The sequence below is a fragment of the Eptesicus fuscus genome, chromosome 3, assembly GCF_027574615.1.
Source record: "Eptesicus fuscus isolate TK198812 chromosome 3, DD_ASM_mEF_20220401, whole genome shotgun sequence".
Taxonomy (NCBI): domain Eukaryota; kingdom Metazoa; phylum Chordata; class Mammalia; order Chiroptera; family Vespertilionidae; genus Eptesicus; species Eptesicus fuscus.
The window spans coordinates 82,166,491-82,188,433 of NC_072475.1; the positions used below are offsets into that span (position 1 = coordinate 82,166,491).

Genomic DNA, 21,943 nt, shown 5'->3' on the forward strand with positions numbered 1-21,943 from the left:
CAAAGTCCTTCATCAAGGCCAAGACTTTGATTACGGGCCTACACCACCAGTCAAGTACCAACCACTCTTTATACAGCTGGGCTTGTTAGAACACCACTTTCCTCATGACACTCCTTGGCTCAAGACCCAAGCACATCAAATTTATATTAGTTTCCTTTTCTATAATACAGTACCAACCTAGCAATCTACACTAATCTCCATAACTCTTCAGTCATACTGGTCTTCATGCTCTCTTCACTCCCTCTCTGGCCTCTCTAAACTTAGAAAATGACCTCAACTTTTCTTAGGGACTCAAAACCACAATTATTTTTCCCTTCCTGAAAGTACAGATGTGCTTCTTTTTGAACACACAGTCTATCTCAGTAGTCATGGGTGTTTGATTCTACAACTTAAGTCTCAGCAGCAAAATTCTCATCTAGGACATCGTGAAATTCAAATGATGACTATGCTTTAATAAAATAGGTAAATGCAGTAACAATCAATCAGAGGTGACATTTACTGGACCGAACAACTGTATTTTTTATCATAATCAATTTTGTAATTTTAAAACTGTAATTTTCTAATTTTTTTAACCTTTCTCCAAACTGAGTTCTCTTATCATTATTAATTCTCCCTATGTAAAAGCAAGCAAATTGATACATTTTATTTTCAGAAAGTTCCAAAATGCAATACAGTAAAAAGCCATTACCTAAAACAGTCTTTAAAGTATAAAAATTTATTTCCTTCTAAAGTTTCATTTCAAAAACAGCCAGAAATGTCCAGAACAGTCACCTGTCAATCTTCAAGGCTCTTTTGTTTGCTGTGAATAATAGAGTTCTAGGAACAGAACTGTGCCATGCTCATGTTCCCCCGGGGTCTGAGGGGCAGGAACAGAGCATATAACTAAGTGTCTCACACAAACAAGCTTCCTCTGCATTGTGTTGTACAAACAATGTTTGGGTGGTGCACTTTAAAAGGGAAAAAGCTAGAGGCATTCAAGTCCGCCACAACACAGAAGGAAACAGCATAATGGAACATGCATGACAATGGCTAAAAAAATGAAAAATAAGAACGCTTAAGCTCTCAACTATCTTTAATAGAGGATAAATTTTTTTCTCCAGTTGCTTGAAAAATATTTCACTAAGTTCTAGCTTCTTCATGGTGTCTACTCAAGAAATAAAGTCTTTTGCAACACTTGCATAATTCTAGATGGTCAAAGGTAGTAAACACTAGCGATGGAAGGGTGCTTTATAGTCGCCTAGCAACAATAAACAGTGTACTCTCAGTAAAGAGATATTTACATGGCTTCCTTCCAGACTTTTCTAGCCATGATATACTTTACAAATATATTTTGGTGAAATTTGCCAGCTTAGACTATTCAAGCAATTAGCTGGAAGAGAGAGACAAAGCTACAGGAGAGAAAAAGAGTGGGAATGAATTGCAGTTTAAAAAAGAATGGTAAGAAAATGTACTTGTCTCCACTTCATATAAATACCTTCACTAAAAAAAAAAATTAATTAATTAAAAAAAATAAAAAATAAAAAAAAATAAAAGAAATACCTTCAGTCACTGATCCAACATCTCTCTCTTGGCTCATTAATGAGGACACAACCTATGTAACTTCCGACCATAAGAAAAATGTCATTCCTTAAAAAAAATTAAATGCACGGTAAACACAGTATAATTTGCAACATTCATATCTTCTATTTGAGAAAAGAAAGCACTTGACTCAAGACTCACTGCACTGCTATCCCATCCCCAGATATTTTCACTGGGGCAGCGATGACGCTAGAGCAGATTCCACAATAATGGATGGCACCTGCTGATCTATTCGCAGCAAAGTGAAAAACACCATTGGAAGTATTATCTTTAAAGAACATTAAAGTTTTAACTAGTTCGAGTACAGCAACTAAAAGATGATGAAACAAGATAAATCGGCGTAGGCCTCGGTGAATTTGGAATGGCCACCATGAAAGTAATGTTATCCATAACCAGCCTTTTGACACTGTTGGAGAAAGGAAGCAGTTTGATGCTCAATTCTTACTTTGTTAAATACTTAGAACAATGCTAATGCCTTTTCCATTCAATGCTCAATAGTTTTATTTTCCTTCCTCACTGAAAGTTGCTAGCCTGTTTAAGATATGTGGGCACTAACACCACAATTTAAATAAGATTCCAAGAACAAACAATGGAAGAAGGAAAAAATGCAAGCATGACTTATTCTTTCTTATAATATATTCTAAGCAAATGACAGATGTGCAAATACCACTTTATAGACATTCTTAACAGACTGTTTTTTTGTTTGATTTTATTATTGTCTGATTGGGTGGAGTGGGTGAGGAGGTAGCTGCTTACAACATCGTATTCATCTTTCTTTCCTCACCAGGCCTGGCACGGTGCCTGACACTCACAAGGAGGGCACAAAACGATGTTATTTAAATCTTAGACGATTCCACTTATAAACTAATTATTCATTTCAAGGAATTTCTAGTGAGTCAGCCAATTAAGCGAGCCCTATAGAGGGAACACTGTCCTTTATGCCAGACCATCGATCTCCTTGCAGCACCACCAACATTCTGCCAGGACTCCCTCGCATTTCCTCCGCTGCCCAACTCCTGTTTACTCTACTCTCCCAAGATTCCAATCTGGTGCCACCTCCTCCAGGCAGGTGTCTCTGCTTTGTGCGTCCTTGGGCCTTGCAGATAACTTCTTACATCATGTGATCGTGTGACTCTGCTGTCTCTCCCTAGACGTTGAACAACCTGAAGCACGAGACTGTATCTCACTTGTATTTCTATTCACAGTACTGGGTCCAAAAGCAGACACAGATATTTGTAGACACAGGTTTGTTACAGTTTTGCAGAAAGTATTACACATAATACATGCAGACACCCTTTTATGATAATATGAGTTTTTTTGTATGCTATCTACAATTATCAAGAGTTTAATAACATCAATTCATATCATCTCATTTTCCATTTTAAGCATATAAAAGAAATCTCCATAATTTGAAAAAAAAATGTCTTTTGAGTGCCATAGGAGTAATTAAACTAGATCATGTGCTACGTTATTGCTGAAGGAACTTTAAGAAACATGGAGCTTGCTTCCCTTATCTGACATCTGTCATGATCACTAAATCACTCCTCAAACCACCACAGGGCTACCCACAAAATGTGTTTTATAAGGAAAGACTTCTAATCTTAGTATGAAATAATATCTTCTAAACAGAAAATAAAAGTAGGCAATGCATCTTCTATTCTTCTCCCCATCTTTCCTTCTCCTTTCTCTCTCTCTCACAGAACTACACAAAGGAGAAGAAATGTATACTAAAAAAAGATATTTGGAAATATCAACTATTTTCCTAAAGATGGCTGATGATATATTTCTACTGCTATTAAAAAAACCTATATATATAAAAGCCTAAGCGACCGAATGATCGGTTGGCTGGTTGCTATGACATGCACTGACCACCAGGGGGGGCAGACACTAAACGCAGGAGCTGCCCCGTGGTGGTTAGTGCGCTCCCACAGCCAACCTCCCACAGTCCCTCCCCCTGGCCAGCCAACCTCCTGTGGTCCCTCCCCATGGCCAGCTGGCCAATCTCCTGTGGTCCCTCCCCCGGCCAACTGGCCAATCTCCCATGGTCCCTCCCCCCAGCCAGCTGGCCAACCTCTCTCGGTCCCTCCCCCTGGCCGGCCAACCTCCTATGGTCCCTCCCCCACAGCAGGCCAGCCCCTCCGATTGGCCCCAATCGCTGGCCAGGCTGAGGGACCCCAACAATGCACGAATTCATGCTCTGGGCCTCTAGTATAAATATAACATCACGTACGATTTTATGGCCCAGATTACCATTAATACTTTAAGTTGACATTCATTTAATACTTAATATGTATATTGTGAAATATTATAATTAATACTAGAGGCCCAGTGCACAAAATTCATGTACTCGGTTTGGGGGGAGGGGGGGCGGGAGGGTCCCTCAGCCCTGCCTGTGCCCTCTCACAGTCCGGGAGCCCCATAATTGATCATCTCAAAGAGGTATGCCCTGCCCACCTGGCCAGGGCTCCACGATAGATTGCCCCCGCAGAGGGAGGCCCTGCCCACTTGCCGCAGCTCGCTGGTCAGTGGCCTGGGCTTCCCTCTGTAGGGCGATCATGGGGCGATGGCCAGGCCCCCAACCAACTGCATAGCACCCGCCTTGGCTGGCCTGGCTCTAGTGGGTGTCATAGTGTGGTCATCCGGAAGGTTGTCCAGACGGTCATTCTGCTGTTCGGTTGTTTGGTCGATTTGCATATTACGCTTTTACTATTATAGATAACAAAGATCAATGAAATTAGCACAAATTACGGCAACCATTTCTAAACAATGGTAGGCCATGACAAACAAAACAAAATAAAAAATAGAAGAAATCAACAGTTCTCTTAAAGGTCTCTTACCTTTATGACACGTTTGATAGAACCCAATACAAAGTTTCTCTGTGGATGCTTTCTGTTCTGAAGGATCCAGTCACGATTTAATACCTTTTCTCCTTCTTCTAACACACATTTCTGACCTTGGAAATGTGGTTTCTCATATAAAATCCAGCTGAAAAACATAAAAGCATGATCAGTTATAATTGATTTTCTAAGAAATGAGGCACAAAGCAAAAGAAAAGTCATAGACCATCTTATCTACTTGCATTTTTAAATCTGGGTGATTTTCTACTATTAGCATATAATCTTATTTTTGAAATGATATATTTGCTAGTTCAAATACAAACAGTATAAGAAAAAATAAACTTGGAAGTAATACTTCCTGAACATAATACTATAATCCATGCCTATCCCTGTAAAAATGAATATATGCACTTTATAGATGTTGTACAAACAAAGCTACAAATTTATAATAAAAGCAGTAGCTTAACAATTCCAAATTCCACTTCTACTCTAATTTTTCTGTCACTGGTTAACAGAGCACTTGTGTCCAATTTTACCACATGAAGCCAGCACTACATAATGCCTACAGCATGACTACTGACCAGTGGGTAACTCAAATACTGGGCAAAGAAGTGCTGGCTCGACATATCCATGGGATATGGTCCATAAGAACAAGTGAGGTTCCCCCCTCATTTTCACGACATACAAAGAATCCTTCATGTTTTGAGCAGGTCAGCTGCACAAATGACTAAGTATGTGGCTTTCACATTCTTAGCATCCCACAAACTTCAAACTCGTTTTCAAAACTATGCTTGATTCAACTGAAGCCTTCAGCTCAACTTGCCAAATGTGTCCTGCGAATAATGCAGTTACACAATGGTATTGATTGTTATATCGTATATATTAGCTCTTGCTACTTACTGCTGGCTTTAAGCACTAAGAACAGCCTATATTTGCTGCCACAGGAAACAGAACAATCTATGTATATAAAAGCCTAAGTGACCGTCTGACTGGTAGCTATGATGCGCAATGACCACCAGGGGGCAGATGCTCAATGCAGGAGCTGCCAAGCTGCAGAGACTTGGCAGCTGCAGTTCTCAGGCGACACACCTGGAACCAGAGCAGAGGAGCCCTCATAATCTGGTACCCTCAGGGGATGTCGAAGAGCCGGTTTTGGCTTGATCCCCACAGGCCAGGCCGAGGGACCCCACTGGTGCATGAACCCATGCACCAGGCCTCTAGTTAAGACATAAAACACTAATAATGCTTCAAAAAATTGTGTCAAAAACAAGGGGAAAGGGAATGTGACTTTAATTAAAAAAAAAAAATACAAAAGTATAAATGGCAACCAAACATTTAATTTGGGGGGAAAGTGCTATAAAATTTTAAGAGATCTCTTACCAGCCTCTTACAACTCTTATCAGTACCCCATTCGGAAAGGTCCATGATGTAGCATCGAGAATATTACAGTAGACCTCTTGTTTATAATTACTTCCGTGGAGATCATAGATAACAATCTGCAACATATAGAAAACAGGCACAATAACTAACTTTAAAAATGCATTTAAAATTGTAAAAAGTCCTAGAATCTAGAAAATAAAATATCCTGAGTATATAAAGTAGACATGACTTTAGATGTTAAATCCTTGAATAAAATTATCCTTTTCTAAGTCAGTTCAAAGTCTTTACTTAAAACTCCTTAAGCCTAAAAGTAACCATATTTTTCCTATTATATATTAGTCTATGTAAGAATCTTCTGCTGCCCAGCCAGCATGGCTCAGTGGTTGAGCATCGACCTATGAAGTGGTCAGGGCATAAGCCCGGTTTGTGGGCTTGATCCCCAGTGTGGGGTGTGCAGGAGGTTGCTGATCAATGATTCTCTCTCATCATTGATGTTTCTCTCTTTCCCTCCCACTCTCTTCCTCTCGAAAATTTATAAAAAAAAAAAAGAAGAAGAAGAAACTTATGCTTACCTTTCCAGGTCTTGGGTTACACCTCAGAGTTTGTCTGTCAACATTCTGAAATAATAAACGTGGAGGAAGTAAGCCTTAAGAAACATCAGTGGAAAGATACATCGTTCACTTTCTCAGCCATCACAAATCCAATTTCTCACATTTACTCGGTGACCTTATGTGCAAGGTGTTACAAAGGAATAGAGGTAAATATAAAGGGAAATGTGTTGTCTCTGCCCTCAGGAAGCTTATAGCTTGGAAGGGAGAAATAGTTGATTGCACTCTCATGACTCTTCTAAGTGGGGGGATGAGATAAATTAACCTAAGTTACACCCACAGGTAAAATACCAGGTTATGAAAGAAAATGCCAGATTATGAAAGCTAAGGGAAATGGCACCAGCGTGGAGGGAGGTGATGGAGAAGATTTGGAAGAGGCTTGTCTGAGGAAGTAGGATGGAGAAGACCTTGAAAAACAGAATTTCAATAAGTGAAAAAACATGGCAGAAGAAAAAAGTCCAGGAAGAGAACCGGAGAAGAAGTATGTTGGTAGGAAACACAGGGTGTGAACCAGAGCATAAGGAGGCAAGGCTGCACGAATAGAATTCGGGGGCCTTGTAGTACAGAGTGAGGAGGTTCCACTTGATTTGGTAGACAACAGGGAGGCATTAGAGAAACATTTATTTAAATCATTTTTTTAAAATGACTTTGCCTTGCAAGTGTTGATTGGTGTTCAAGAATTACTATTTGCTCCTAAGGTTATTCCAGGTACAGGTACAGGCTTTGCAGCCCTAGAGAAAGTTCCATAGTCTTGAAAATGCCAGAAAGAAAAGTCCCATGTTCAATGAATATTCTACATTAGCCATTTAAACATTTCTAAGTCAAAGAAAAGTGTAATTGAATTTCAAAAAATTTTCCAACTATAACGTTATCAGCTCTTTTTCTTTGAATTAGGCTGTTCATTGCCCGGCTTTGAATGAACAACATGAGCAACTAAAGTGAGAGGAGGTTGTTAAGCAAACAGTTAAAATATTTTTAAGTATTTAAAATATTTTCAACTACTATGAAATATCTTCATGAGATACATAAGCTCAACAAAAAGTATCAATTTTTTAAAAAAAATATTTTTATTGATTTCAGAGAGGAAGGAAGTGGGGGAGAGAGATAGAAACATCAATGATGAGAATCATTGATTGGCTGCCTCTTGCACACCCCACACTGGAAATGGAGCCCACAACCTGACATGTGCCCTGACTGGGAATGGAACTATGACCAACAATCACTGAGCCACACCGGCCGGGCCAAAGTATCAATTTTTCTCACATGTAGTCAGAGAAACTCAGAATCTTGTCCCTTAATTTAGTTTAAAAACCAGTGATAGCCCTGGCTGGTGTGGCTCAGTTGGTTAGAACGTCGTCCCATGCACCAAAGGGTATGGGTTTGATTCCTAGTCAGGGCACATACCTTGGTTGTGGGTTCAGTCCCTGGTCGGGGTGTATGCTGGAGATAGCCTATCGATGTTCCTCTCTCACACAGATGTTTCTCCTCTCTCTTCCCTCCCCCTTTCTCTCTCTCTAAAAAATCAATAATTAAAAAACACACACACATATCCTCCAGTGAGGATTTAAAAAAAACACAAAAACTACCCTTGCTGGTTGGGGCACATGCCCAGACTGTGGGCTTGATCCCACATAGGGGGCATGTAGGAGGCAGCCTATCAATGTTCTACTCTCACATAGATGTTTCTCTCTCTCCCTCTCACTTCCTCTCTCTCTAAAAATCAATTAAAAATTAAAAACAAAACTAAATATAGCAAAGAACTGGAAAATAACTTGCTTCACTGCCTTTAAATTTTGAGCTAATTTTTTTCTCTCAATGTAACAGTTTAGCCAAAATACATAACTTATGATACACTTCAACTAAAGAATAAATTAACCTCTGATATTTTTAAAAACAATCTTTACACATCAAAACATTGATATTTTTTTTCCCTTAAGTTTCTAGATCGTTTAATGACCCAGGCACTACTTAAATTAAGCACTAATTAATAATCAAAATGACTTACCTCTATGAATGGGCTTAATCTGCCTGAGTTGTCTTGAGCACGGCAATATTTTGAAGCTGGTTCCTGCAAAGTCCCACCAAATCGGGCTCCTTTTTCTGAGGAGTGGGTTTTGGAAGTCTGCAAATACTGATGATAAGCACTCTTTACAGAAGAATGTAGTTTAGAAGTAAGGTCAGACTTCTGTAGAAACGAGGCCTTTTCTGGCCACAGACCAATTTGCAGATTGGGGGTTGTAGGTTCTTTTGCCTTCACAGACGAATTCTTAGGAATTCCAGTCCTTTCCTGGTCATCATCAGCATCAAACGTAATGGAAGGATCTGGCCACTTGAAGGCAACAGATTCCCTCCTGCTAGCTCTGAGACTTCCCTTATGCAATGGTTCTTCTTCCTCTTCCCCTAACTCCTGCCTCTCCTCTTCATCAAAATTCATCTTTAAGCGCTCTGACACTGACTGGAGAAGCGATAAAACAGAAGAGGGCTGGTTGGCATTATCCCTAGATTTTGTGGAGCCATGATGACCAGGTGAGACCTCGTTGGATAGAATGTCCTCCTGAGAGCTGTCATCCTCATAGATGGGAGACAAAGCTAAGGGATAAATTTTGTACCTTTTGGCTTCTACTGATAAGAACATTTCTGAACTATCACTATCAAAGGTCTCACCTAATTTAGAACCTCTTTCAAAATGATGGACCAGGTCAGTTCTACTCTCAGATCTTTCACATGTGACAACAGGTATGCTGCCAGGGGGTGCGTCAGGAAACGAGAAAGTGTGTGTTCTCCTTACGTCAGCAGCAGCACACCTGTCTTCACCTTGAAGGGGTTCTTCATATAATATAGTGAAGGAAGGATTTTCTTGTTCAGCCTGAGAAATGAAGGCTAAGTTAGAGTCTTCTTTTTTATCACAACAATCTCCTAGATTTCTTGTTCTGTTATCTACTGCAGTAACAGATGTTCTTCTGTCTAGCCTTTCTACGGTATCCACAGGTTGAAAATCTGGCATTGCTAAGGCAGGGTAGCCTTCAAAATCCTTACTTAATGTAGGTGGTTCATATCCCCTGAAATAGGAAGCAAGTCTATTGTCACGTGCTATCAAGCCTTCCTTTACTTCAGTGGGCTCTTCCTCCATTTCTCCAATACTCTCTTCAGCATATTCTTGGGGTTCTTTTTCAGGTTCAAATATGGGAGGCCTGGCTTCTGCTTGTGTAACGGGCAATTCCAGGCCTGTCCCATATGCTTTCCCTACATCTACCACTGCAGGTAACACTTGGTGTTTCCTGACAGTCCCATCAGAATCTTCTGGGGCTGTTCTCTCCATTTCTATCATAGAGGGCATGGACACAATCGTTCTAACTGTCTCTTTAGCATCCCTCTTGCATGCTTTTCCCATTTCTGGAGAGGCAGGGGCTGCCTTCTTGGGTATTTTTTTCACTTCCAATGCAAAAGGTACCTTTTCAGTTTTCCTAGTAACTCCTTCAGCATCCATTTGGTAACTGTTTTCCATTCCCAACACAGGCCTTTCAGTCTTTTCAGCAACCCCCTCGGAATCTTCATGGTAGGTGCTTACCACTTCAAACATAATGGGCATCACCTCAGTTTTGTCCATATCTCCCTCAGCGTCCTTTTGGTAAATATCTTCTATTTCTGATGCTGGAGGCATCACTTCAGCCTTTTCAGTAATCCCCTCAGCATCTTTTGGATAGATATTTTCTATTTCTGACACAACTGATGTCACCCCGGTCTTGCCAACATCACCTTCAGCATGCTTTTGGCAAATATTTTCCATTCCCAATTTAACAGACATCACTTCAGTCTTTCCAGTAATTCCCTCGGCATCTTTTTGACAGATATTTTTTACTTCTGACATAACAGGCATCGTGTCAGTTTTGCCAATATCCCTTTCAGTATCCCCCATTTTACAAGCCTTTTCCATTCCTAAAAGGGCAGGTATTCCCTCAGTTTTTTCATGATACCTCTCAGCATCCATTTGGTATACTTCTTGCATTTTAAAACTATCAGCCGTAGGCTCAGCTTTTGCCTCATTCAATTCATCATCCCTTTTATGTGTTCCTCCCATTTCTGACATAAGGGGGACTGCCTCATTTTTCATGACACTTAATTCAGCATTCTTTTGGTTTGTTTTTCCTATTTCTAACATGGAAGGGATAAGCTCAATTTTTCCTATATTTACTTCAGCATCCTTTTTGTGCACTTTCCCTACTTCTGACATTGCAAGGGGTATGCTCTTATTACTGTGTGCTGGCAAGCCTTTTTCAGACATACACACAAGACTATCAGACAAACTGCTTTTGGATGTCCCAGGTAAACGGATGTCATCATTTGCGCACGGAGGCCATTTGACATTTAATACAAGAGTTCCAGTATCCTCTGTCCCAGTTTTTTTATCCACACACTCTATTTCCATTTTCTCTTTAGAGTCCTCTTTGAGAAGTACATGTGTTTCTACCCTATCATCTGACCCTTTATGGGGCAAGTCTTCAGCTAGTAAAACAGTATCTGATTCCTGCAAGTTTATACCATCAGACCGTCCAGCTCCATTTCCTTTAATTGACTCTGTGTCACTAGCTAAGTTACTTACAGGGAAGACTCTACCTAATACTTCATTTTCACTAATTTCACATGTGCTTTGATTTACTACCTGTTTTGACACCACGAACTCCCTTAGAGGAGGCTTAACACTATCCCTGTTCAGAATTTTTGGAGTATTAGCCTGAAGTTCAGAATCCCAGGTAGTCTCAGTATCTTCAAAAGCATCATTTGTTATATGTTCTTGGGCTGAATTAATAATCTCATTGACTAATTCCCTAGCTTGATCTTCTAACAAACAAGATACATTCATTCTATCAGAATCAAAAAGGAGACTCTCCTCACCAGGTGTAGGCGAAACACAGGCCTTTTCTCCCCCTTGGACTCCTGACAAGTCTCCCGAGTCCTGCTCTTCCAAATGCTCTGTCAGTTGGGTCCCCGGCAGTGGCACCTCCGCTGGCTTCTCCTCAGACTTGCCTTCCTGCAGGGCGCCAAGATCCATGATGCTGTCTCTGGCCAGATGCTCCTGGCAGGTATCAACTGTGTGTTTGGACTTCAGGTCTCCCCTAACAGAATTAAAGATCTCACCAATCAGTGTGTCAGCCTTTTTCAGCAAACCGCTGCTGAGGGCCCCGAGCTGGTGCTCAGCAGAGGCTTCAGAACACTGCTGGCGGGAGCTGTTAACTGACGCCGGGGCCCCAGCAACTGCTCCCGCCTCTGCTTCCATGGGCTTGTCACACTGGGCAGCAGTTGGGAAAGCCAGAGATACCGTCCCAGTATGATTACCAAAATGTCCCCGAAAGGGGGTCACTTCAGCCCCTGTTGGTACAGATGCTCCCAATTCCACATAAGAGCTATCAGGGCACCGCCGGTTAGTTAAGGCACCTTCATGTGTGGTATCTATAGCAACTTGTGCAGAACCAAAATTACCCTGGGGATTGCGTGAACTTGTGACCATGCTGACTCCTTCGGCCTTACCAGAGGAAGGCATGCTGCCACCACCACCTTTCTTTCCCTGAGACGAGGCTTCCTTTTTAGATCTTAGCACAGAAGGGACATTGGGAAAGCTTGCATCTTCAGGTGCAAAAGTGTTTTTTTCCAAAGTGATGTCAGAACCCAGAAAAGGTGAATTCACTTTTGTGCTGTCAGTTTCTTGGAATTTGGGGCAAGTATTAGTTAAGCTGAGTTCTGCCGTTTCGGAGAAACCTGAAATCTTTTCAGTCGCACAGATATCGGAAGGCTCATAAATCACACAAGTGTTGGCTTTTTCATCCTTAATGGGAGGTAAACTCCCAGATGTATTACTTCTGAGAGAAGCAGAAGCATAACCCAACACTTGTACCTCTGTTTCCTTCACACCTTGATATCTGGAGACAGGAGAGACCTCCGCTTGGCAATTCTCTTTAAGTCCAGCATCTGAATATTTCTCTTTAAGCTCATTATGATCCTTCAATTGACAACTTTTGTCCTGTTCAGCCTCTGGAGAGGTTAATTCTGATGAGACAGGCTTTGCTGGCACAGGTGTAATTTCAAATGGAGAAGAAATTTTATCCTGAGAAATGTCTCCAGGCTCTGTTTGGGAAACAGGTATCTTGGAGAGGGCTATAGTTTTTCCTCTTCCAGAATGTGACTCCACAGGAACACTATTCTGACCATCAACTTCAGCTTTTGATAAAACTTGAGCAACATTACCAGTTTTGGTGTCCAAGGAAAGAGAACCTGACTTCTCCATAGCGCTTTTCCTTGCTCCGCTGTTTGAGAGCATTAACTCTGCTTTCTGAGGGACCTGAGAGGAAATGGAACTGTGGTCCTCGGAGAGGCTTTCACCCTCCAATCTCGAGTCCACCCCCCTCAGGTGGGTGTCACTGGTTTCAAGGTCTAGTGGAACCTGGCATTTTTCACTATTAGGAAGAACTTCCTTGGATTCAAGAACCACAGACGCGTGCTCAGGGTGAAGGCAAGCTGGAGGACTCTTCCCGTCTGCAGCGTCAATGTGATTCGCCACATTTTCTTCTTGACACTCACTATGCTCATTGGAAACACCAACAATGTTGACATCCCCTGTTCCAATGAGCACAGAAGACCCCTCATTCTTTAAAACAGGCACATCCAACCTGCTCAGCATACTAATTCCAGAAACAATGGGGGGAGATGAAGCACTGGAATTTGATTTGTCACAGTCAAGGGTAAGAGAATTTCTGGTATCAAGTGATACTTGAGCTTGTTGAGGACTCTCAGAGTCGGGAAGAGATTCTGAAATGTGATTCCTATGGCGTTTGAAGGACAGTGCAGGGGTTATTTGGTTTTCTAGGCATGTTACACCTGGTGACTCACTGATACATTTTACAGCAGCAGTTTCCTTTTGGTTGATTCTAAGAACATGAGGCATCTTGCCATGTGGCCCCAAATCAAGGTTTTTGGGTTCTGCTACAGACAACTGGTCAGTATCTTTGGGTAATGACTCAATTCCATCTCCTGCAGTGTTTGCATGACTTGAAGTTGTGGGTTCACCAACTGAGATACTTTCTGTTTCCTGCCTGATTTCTGTAACAGCTGGATTTTTCTGTGCATCTTGGGCAGACAACCCGTTTCCTTCATTTACAAGTTCTGTGCCTGTCACAGCACGTCTCTGAAGAGCAGCCGTGTGACTGGCAGCCTGCTCTGATGAGCTACCTACAGTTGGCGTGTCAGAACACTCACTCTCTGGCGACGGCAAATCTTCATGCCTGATGGACTTATCTGGACGTGGAAAATCTGTCCTTTCCTGTTGGGTAGTGTCACTTCCATCAGATTTACTACAAGACAAGTCAGCAACAGCAGGGCGCTCAGGCTCGACACGCTCTTCCCTTTGCACCAGGCTCCCATCACTCCCGACGACGGAGCCGTTTTCTTCCGCTGCCGTCTCTGCAGGAGTTATCCTCTGAAAGTCCGGACGGCCAGGGACTGTGCCGCTGCAACTTCCTGTAAACAATGCTGAACACACCAGATTTCTGTCCGACTGTGAAACGGGCACACGACTTAAATGCTGCTGTGAGTCAGATTCTCCAACAGCAAAGCTGGAGTTAGTCCCAGAAGAATGGGACGGCCTGCTTCCCCCAGGTCCCCCAGGGCCATCTTTATGTAAAACGTCCTTAGAAGAAGCAGTCTTCAGTGCTTCCCGGTTGTTTGTCAGATGGCTTTCCCTGTTGAGACTTATTCTGCTACAATCAGACTCTTCTAATAGGTCTCCACGCACACGTCCTTCCGTAGCTACGTCTGTGCTGGATGATGACAAAGATGACCGCATCCCGGCCTCCATCTCATTCCCAGGGCCCGTATGTGTGCTTGTACTCGAGTCAGAACTTTCATTTTCTCTGTCCAAGGGATTCACAGTTTCTAACACAGTCTGTTGCTTCAAAAATTTCCTAATTTGTCTGGGGCCTCGATACGTTGCATATGTTACTGAAGGCCTCTCTGGTTTACCATCTGCTTGTCTGTGAATAAACAAAACAAACAAAACAAAACACAAACAGCATGAGAGAATCAGAAAATATCATTAGAACCCCTTAAGAGTAACCCCAGAAACTGTGGTGAAGTATATCTCATAATAGGGAAGGCTTTTAACCTTTCTATGTAGAGAAAAGCTATAAAACCAGCAATTTGTTGTTTTTTAAATTACAAAAAAGCTTTGACAATAGAAATTCTCATTGTGGATATAAATCTTTTGAAAATATAAGAATTAAAGAACTTTTTAAAGAATTTCAACCCAACAAAGAAGTAGCTTCCTATATAAATTACATTGGAAGCATGAGTTAGTGTATAGAAAATAATCTAAAAATTGTTACTCAACAGGTACTAGTATATTTAAAGGCCTTATGGATATTAAAAAGGAAATCTGCATAGTCAACTATACATACAAATAATTACAAAGCTGTTTATTATTTTTAATTACGTGAAGATAAAATCATTTACAATGTCTTTTGATGAGGATTTCTTTCAAACATACTTCAAAATACAGGAAATAACTTGTTTAAATTCTGTATTAATTGTGATTCACAGTGATAAAAAATATGTTTATATGATAGTAAAAGACAGCATTATGCAGCACAGGCTATTTTATTAACTTGTCTAAATTAAATTATTAACCCATTTAATACACCTGATTATTAACAAAACTATAAAAAAATTAGGGGTATTTTTATATGAGAAAGACAATGTAAAACCTTCAGTTAATTATTCTTTCTTAAAATAAAATAATTAAAAATTTTATGTAAAACTGAAGTCTCATAGGAATTTCAAAAGTATAGGCTCTTAATGTTAAATAATATTTTATATCTGAAATACTCTCATTTCAATAAAAATTAAATATATCCTTGCTTGCAATAAATTCATATCACAGAACCAAAGAGATAACTTTAATACTTAAAATGCAGATACTCAAATTATTGGTGAATAGCTTCTCCAGATATATTATTTACATAATACCAAAAATTGGTTATAAGCAGTCCTTACTCATACTGTCAAAATACACTATTAACCAAAATGGTATTCAACTTTTATAATTCCTAAACAAATTAAAAATTGTCAACAGGGAGTTACTAAAACTATAATTCAAAATCTGATTTCCTAAGCTGGGCTGGAAGAAGTTTGTTATCGCAGTCAAACTGGATGTCCAGTGGTCTTTTCCCTTCCTCTTAAGAATCACTTTTCTCAGCATTGTAAAGGGAAAGGTCCCTACGTTGCAATAGCTGTGGCGAATGGTGGAATTTTTCAGTACACCCCAGTGATCTGGGGTCCCGCAGCCAGTGTTTGCCCTTGAGGACTTGGAGGAGTTGGCAACTTCTTACACAGTCTCCACCAGCTGTTCCTATTGTTATTAACTTCTATTATTAATTGTTATTAACTGTATGATTTGGGGGATGTTACATATTTTTCTGAGCCTTGTTTCCTTATTTGAAAAAGAAATATAGATTAAAATCAAGCAACAACAGCCAGGCTAGTGTGGTTTGGTGGTTGAGCATAGACCCATGAACCAAGAGGTCACTGGTTTGGTTCCTGGTCAGGGCACAGGCCTGGGTTGTGGGTGATCCCCAGTAGGGGGCATGCAGAAGACAGACAACTGATGTTCCTCTCTCTATTGCTTTCCCTTCCTCTCTCTTTCTAAAAAATAAAGATAAAAATAAATCAATAAACAAAACAAAACAACAACAAAAAGAATCGCCTTTCTTTGCTGAGGTGGTTCTGGTGAATTGCCTTAAACAAGTAATCTGTTAACAAGGAAGGCTTTACCAACAAGAATTAAGAGGCACAGTATCCTCTTCCATTTTCTACTGTTCAGTACCAAAGAAATAAACCTGATTGTCAAGGAGAAAATTCTGAAATGTTCCAAATTACAATTACAGCACCCAGAGAGTGAGAAAGAGAGAAGAGTTACCAGTGGTCGGCAAACTGCGGCTTGCGAGCCACATGCGGCTCTTTGGCCTCTTGAGTTTTTAGCAAAGGCCAGCTTAGGAGTACCCTAATTAAGTTAGTAACAATGTACCTACCTAGATAGTTTAAGTTTAAAAAATTTGGCTCTCCAAAGAAATTTCAATCGTTGTACTGTTGATATTTGGCTCTGTTGACTGATGAGTTTGCCGACCACTGAGTTAGCCTGTTAATATAGCTGTGGACCAGTTCAGACAAAAGACTGCTGTTTCTGTACATCTGGTGGAACTTTGGATTAAATTCCAGGTGGTTATTTCCACAGATAATTTTAGTCAGGCACCAGTGATCCCCAGGAGCCTCCACTTCTTGCCTAAACGAGGGCTTTCCAGACTTATGCCCACCACCACCCACAGGAGTGGGCTGCGCCCATCCCAGAGCTGCCCTCTGCACCTCCTCCCACCCCTTTCCTACAGCTAATGTACATTCTTTCAGATGGCGTGCACCTTTCTCCCCCCTTCCCCGTACTTGATGTATAAAAGTGCTTACAAACTCAGAGATGATGGACGTGTCTTTCCTTCCTAGCCATGCTGCTGGTGCTTTAGGCTCCATGCCCCAAGACAGGTATTCTATTTTTTGCTAGCAATGGTCTAATAAACTGTTCTTTTAAAAAGACTTTCAGCCATGGAAGTTAATTTTTTGTTGGTTTGTTTAATGACCTATTAATCAAAACCAAAGAAGAAAAAGCACGAAGTTTCCATTCTACCCAATTCCTATAGAACAGGCTCAAAATCCCCACCGTTTTAAATTACTTTGGAACCAAGATCACCTGGAGAGGTGTTAGCCCACTGCTGGGTCTCACTCCCAGACACGCTGAGTCAGTGGGTCTGGGTCAGAGAATCTGCACTTGTAATGCTTCCCAGGTGCTGCTGCTGCTGATCCAGGGCCACATCTGCAATAGCACTGCTTCAGACAGCTCTTTGTGAACAATTCAGCTTCTCTTGTTGTTGGACATTTGTTTCTAAGTGTACATTCTTATAAATAACGTTTCAGTAAACGCCTTTATTACTGGAGATAATCGACAAGCTTTTTAAGGTTCTTGATACACATTGCCCTAAAATGTGTCCTCCACTCCTAACAGTGCACAACTGCAGTAGACTTCATCAACATGACACATGGAGTACCACCATTTATTATCATGGCTATCAACTTAGTAGGAGAAAAGTTATTTTAGTTTGCATTTCTTTGATTGCTAGAGAAGATACCTTTTCCCCACTTATTTATTAGAGTTTGTATTTCTTTTATTTGAATGATTTGTTTATATTGTTTTCACATTTTTGGTAAGTTAGTGTCTAAAATGCTTATCAGTTAAAGCATGGTCTGACATTTTTCATATATAATTTTCTTGTTTGCCAATTAAAGTATCATTGGTTATGATATTGCTTGACATAAGTGAGTTGGAAAATTGGAAGTAATCCACTTTACTGATCTTCCATTTCCTGATACTTTCCATTGCTATCATGCTTAAAAATTGTTTCTCCCCAAGATAAAATAATAATTCACATTTAGCTACTTTTAGTTTTGTATGTTTTTAACATGTTACTCCATTTTTATTAATTTTAACATAAAAATGAGACCACAAAGAACTAAACAGTCCTAAGTTATCACCTATATCTGTCTATAGTATTACTGATGAGCTCATAAAATAATAAAAATAATTCTCAGGTAGAGATTAAAAGTCAATAAAACAGATCTATCTCTCCCTCTACCTTCCTCTCTGAAATCAATAAAAATATATTAAAAAAAATAAAACAGATCCTTATTAGGTTTTTTTTGGTTGTTAATCCTCACCCGAGGACATTTTCCCATTGATTTTTAGAGAGAGTGAAAGGAGGGGGAGAGAGAGAAACATTGATGTCAGAGACACATTGGTTGGTTGCCTCCCACACATGCTCTGACTGGGGCCAGTGATGGAGCCTACAATCGAGGAATGTGACCTTGACCAAAACTGAACTGGAGTCCCTTCAGTCCACAGGCTGATGCTCCTCTATTCACTAAGCCAAACTGGCCATGTCTCCTTATTAGTATATATGTATGTATGTATGTATGTATGTATGTGTGTGTGTGTATGTATATATATATATATATATATATATATATATATATATATATATATAATTTTATTGATTTCAGAAGGGAAGGGAGAGAGAAAAAGAGTAACATCAATGATGAGAGAGAATCACTGATCAGCTGCCTCCTGCACACCCCCTACTGGGGATTGAGCCTGCAACCGGGCATGTGCTCTTGACCAGAATCAAACCCGGGACCCTTCAGTCTGCAGGCCGATACTCTATCCACTGAGTCAAACTGGCTAGGGCTCCTTATTAGTTGTTTTTTTTTTTTTTTTTTTTTTTTAAATTTCTTTATTAAGGTGTCACATATTTGTCCTCATCCCCCCATTCCCATCCCACCCCTCTCCCCACGCATGCCCCAATCCCCTGTTGAACTTAACCGTTGGATAGGCTTATATGCATGCATACAGGTCCTTTGGTTGAACTCTCCCCCTCCCCCCACCCTCCCCCTACCCTCCCCTATCCTCCCTCTGAGGCCCGATAGTCCGATCGATGCCTCCTTGCTTCTGGTTCTGTTCTTGTTCCTCAGTCTATGTTGTTCATCATTTCCTCTAGATGAACGAGATCATATGTCACTAGATATATACTAATAAGAACTGAATGTGAGACGAGCAATAATATTTATGCTGACAGGCAAATGAATCAATCTGTAGCGAGCTTCCCCCTGGACCAACAGTTCTTTTGAGACCCAATTTCGATGTCCAGTAGTTCCTTATGTGTACATGTCAGCACTGACCCCTCAGCTCTGGATGGTGGACCAATGGTGGTAATGGAGGTCCGACTCCCTCTGGTTTGGTCTCGGACGAACCCAGGGGCACGGCGTCACCCGGACTAAGGGGCACGTGGCCTCACCCATACCCAAGGGGCGCGTGGTCTCACCCGGGCCTGGGACCCAGCCTCACCCGGATGGATCCAGGGGCGCACGGCCTCACCCGGACCCAGGATCTGGCTTCACCCGTATCCAGGGACGCTTGGCCTCTCCCAGACCCAGGGGCACGTGGCCTCACCCGGGCTTAGTTGAACAAGGCCTCACCTGGATCCAGGGACACATGGTCTCTCCCGGACCCAGGGACGCTTGGCCTCTCCCAGACCCAGGGCCACTTGGGCTCACCCGGGCCTAGGTGCACGAGGCCTCATCCGGATCCAGGGATGCATGGTCTCACCCGGACCCAGGGACGCTTGGCCTCTCCCAGACCCAGGGCCACTTGGGCTCACCCGGGCCTAGGTGCACGAGGCCTCACCCAGATCCAGGGACACATGGTCTCACCCGGACCCAGGGACGCTTAGCTTCTCCCAGACCCAGGGGCACGTGGCCTCACCCGGGCCTAGGTGCACGAGGCCTCATCCGGATCCAGGGACACATGGTCTCACCCGGACCCAGGGACGCTTGGCCTCTCCCAGACCCAGGGCCACTTGGGCTCACCCGGGCCTAGGTGCACGAGGCCTCACCCGGATCCAGGGACACATGGTCTCACCCGGACCCAGGGACGCTTGGTCTCTCCCCGACCCAGGGCCACTTGGGCTCACCCGGACCTAGGTGCACGAGGCCTCACCCGGATCCAGGGACACATGGTCTCACCCAGACCCAGGAACGTTTGGCCACTCCCAGACCCAGGGCCACTTGGGCTCACCCGGGCCTAGGTGCACGAGGCCTCACCCAGATCCAGGGACACATGGTCTCACCCGGACCCAGGGACGCTTAGCCTCTCCCAGACCCAGGGGCACTTGGGCTCACCCAGGCCTAGGTGCACGAGGCCTCACCCGGATCCAGGGACACATGGTCTCACCCGGACCCAGGGATGCTTGGCCTCTCCCCGACCCAGGGCCACTTGGGCTCACCCGGGCCTAGGTGCACGAGGCCCCACCCGGATCCAGGGACACATGGTCTCACCCGGACCCAGGGACGCTTGGCCTCTCCCAGACCCAGGGCCACTTGGGCTCACCCGGGCCTAGGTGCACGAGGCCTCACCCGGATCCTGGGATACATGGTCTCACCCGGACCCAGGGATGCTTGGCCTCTCCCAGACCCAGGGCCACTTGGGCTCACCTGGGCCTAGGTGCACGAGGCCTCACCCGGATCCAGGGACACATGGTCTCACCCAGACCCAGGAACGTTTGGCCACTCCCAGACCCAGGGCCACTTGGGCTCACCCGGGCCTAGGTGCACGAGGCCTCACCCGGATCCAGGGACACATGGTCTCACCCGGACCCAGGGACGCTTGGCCTCTCCCCGACCCAGGGCCACTTGGGCTCACCCAGGCCTAGGTGCACGAGGCCCCACCCGGATCCAGGGACACATGGTCTCACCCGGACCCAGGGATGCTTGGCCTCTCCCCGACCCAGGGCCACTTGGGCTCACCCGGGCCTAGGTGCACGGGGCCTCACCCGGATCCTGGGACACATGGTCTCACCCGGACCCAGGGATGCTTGGCCTCTCCCAGACCCAGGGCCACTTGGGCTCACCCGGGCCTAGGTGCACGAGGCCTCACCCGGATCCAGGGACACATGGTCTCACCTGGACCCAGGGACGCTAGGCCTCTCCCAGACCCAGGGCCACTTGGGCTCACCCGGGCCTAGGTGCACGAGGCCTCACCCGGATCCAGGGACACATGGTCTCACCCAGACCCAGGAACGTTTGGCCACTCCCAGACCCAGGGCCACTTGGGCTCACCCGGGCCTAGGTGCACGAGGCCTCACCCAGATCCAGGGACACATGGTCTCACCCGGACCCAGGGACGCTTAGCCTCTCCCAGACCCAGGGCCACTTGGGCTCACCCGGGCCTAGGTGCACGAGGCCTCATCCGGATCCAGGGACGCATGGTCTCACCCGGACCCAGGGACCCTTGGCCTCTCCCAGACCCAGGGCCACTTGGGCTCACCCGGGCCTAGGCGCACGAGGCCTCATCCGGATCCAGGGACGCATGGTCTCACCCGGACCCAGGGACGCTTGGCCTCTCCCAGACCCAGGGCCACTTGGGCTCACCCGGGCCTAGGTGCACGCAGCCTCACCCGGATCCAGGGACACATGGTCTCGCCTGGACCCAGGGGTGTGTGGGCTCTCCCAGACCCAGGGGCGCTTGGCCTCGCCCGGGCACGGGATCCAGCGTCATCCGGGTCCAGGGGCACTTGGCCTCACCCGGACCCGGAGTCCGGCCTCACCTGGACCCAGGGGCATGTGGCCTCACCTAGACCCAGGGACTTGAGGCCTCACTTATACCCAGAGGCGTGTGACCACACCCGAGCCCAGAGGCGCGCAACCCCGCCCGCACCCAGGTCTCATCGGGGCCCCATCTTCCCGATCCCAATTCCTGCCGGTCAATCCCCCCTCAGCAATTCCCCTGGCCATCCTTCAAGAGCTCCAGTATGGCTGCTGCAGAACTGGTCGGGCGGCGGCTCGGCGAAGCTCCGGTGCACCCGGTGCATGGCGGTGGGCCGGTCTGGCGTCGCTGCGTCGGCC

The 21,943-nt window shown here is 44.0% G+C and overlaps 1 protein-coding gene across 1 annotated transcript in view; it reads right to left on the minus strand.

The window, feature by feature from the left end:
* The window catches only part of CRYBG3 (crystallin beta-gamma domain containing 3), a 140,919-nt gene that overhangs the window by 70,845 nt on the left and 48,131 nt on the right, over nt 1–21,943 (minus strand). The window contains exons 4-7 of the mRNA XM_054714056.1: nt 8,409–14,424; nt 6,368–6,412; nt 5,796–5,911; nt 4,416–4,563 (exon numbers count right to left, since the gene is read on the minus strand). Of these exons, the coding sequence (XP_054570031.1) occupies nt 4,416–4,563; nt 5,796–5,911; nt 6,368–6,412; nt 8,409–14,424 (6,325 nt within the window). The remainder of the gene's footprint in view (nt 1–4,415; nt 4,564–5,795; nt 5,912–6,367; nt 6,413–8,408; nt 14,425–21,943) is intronic.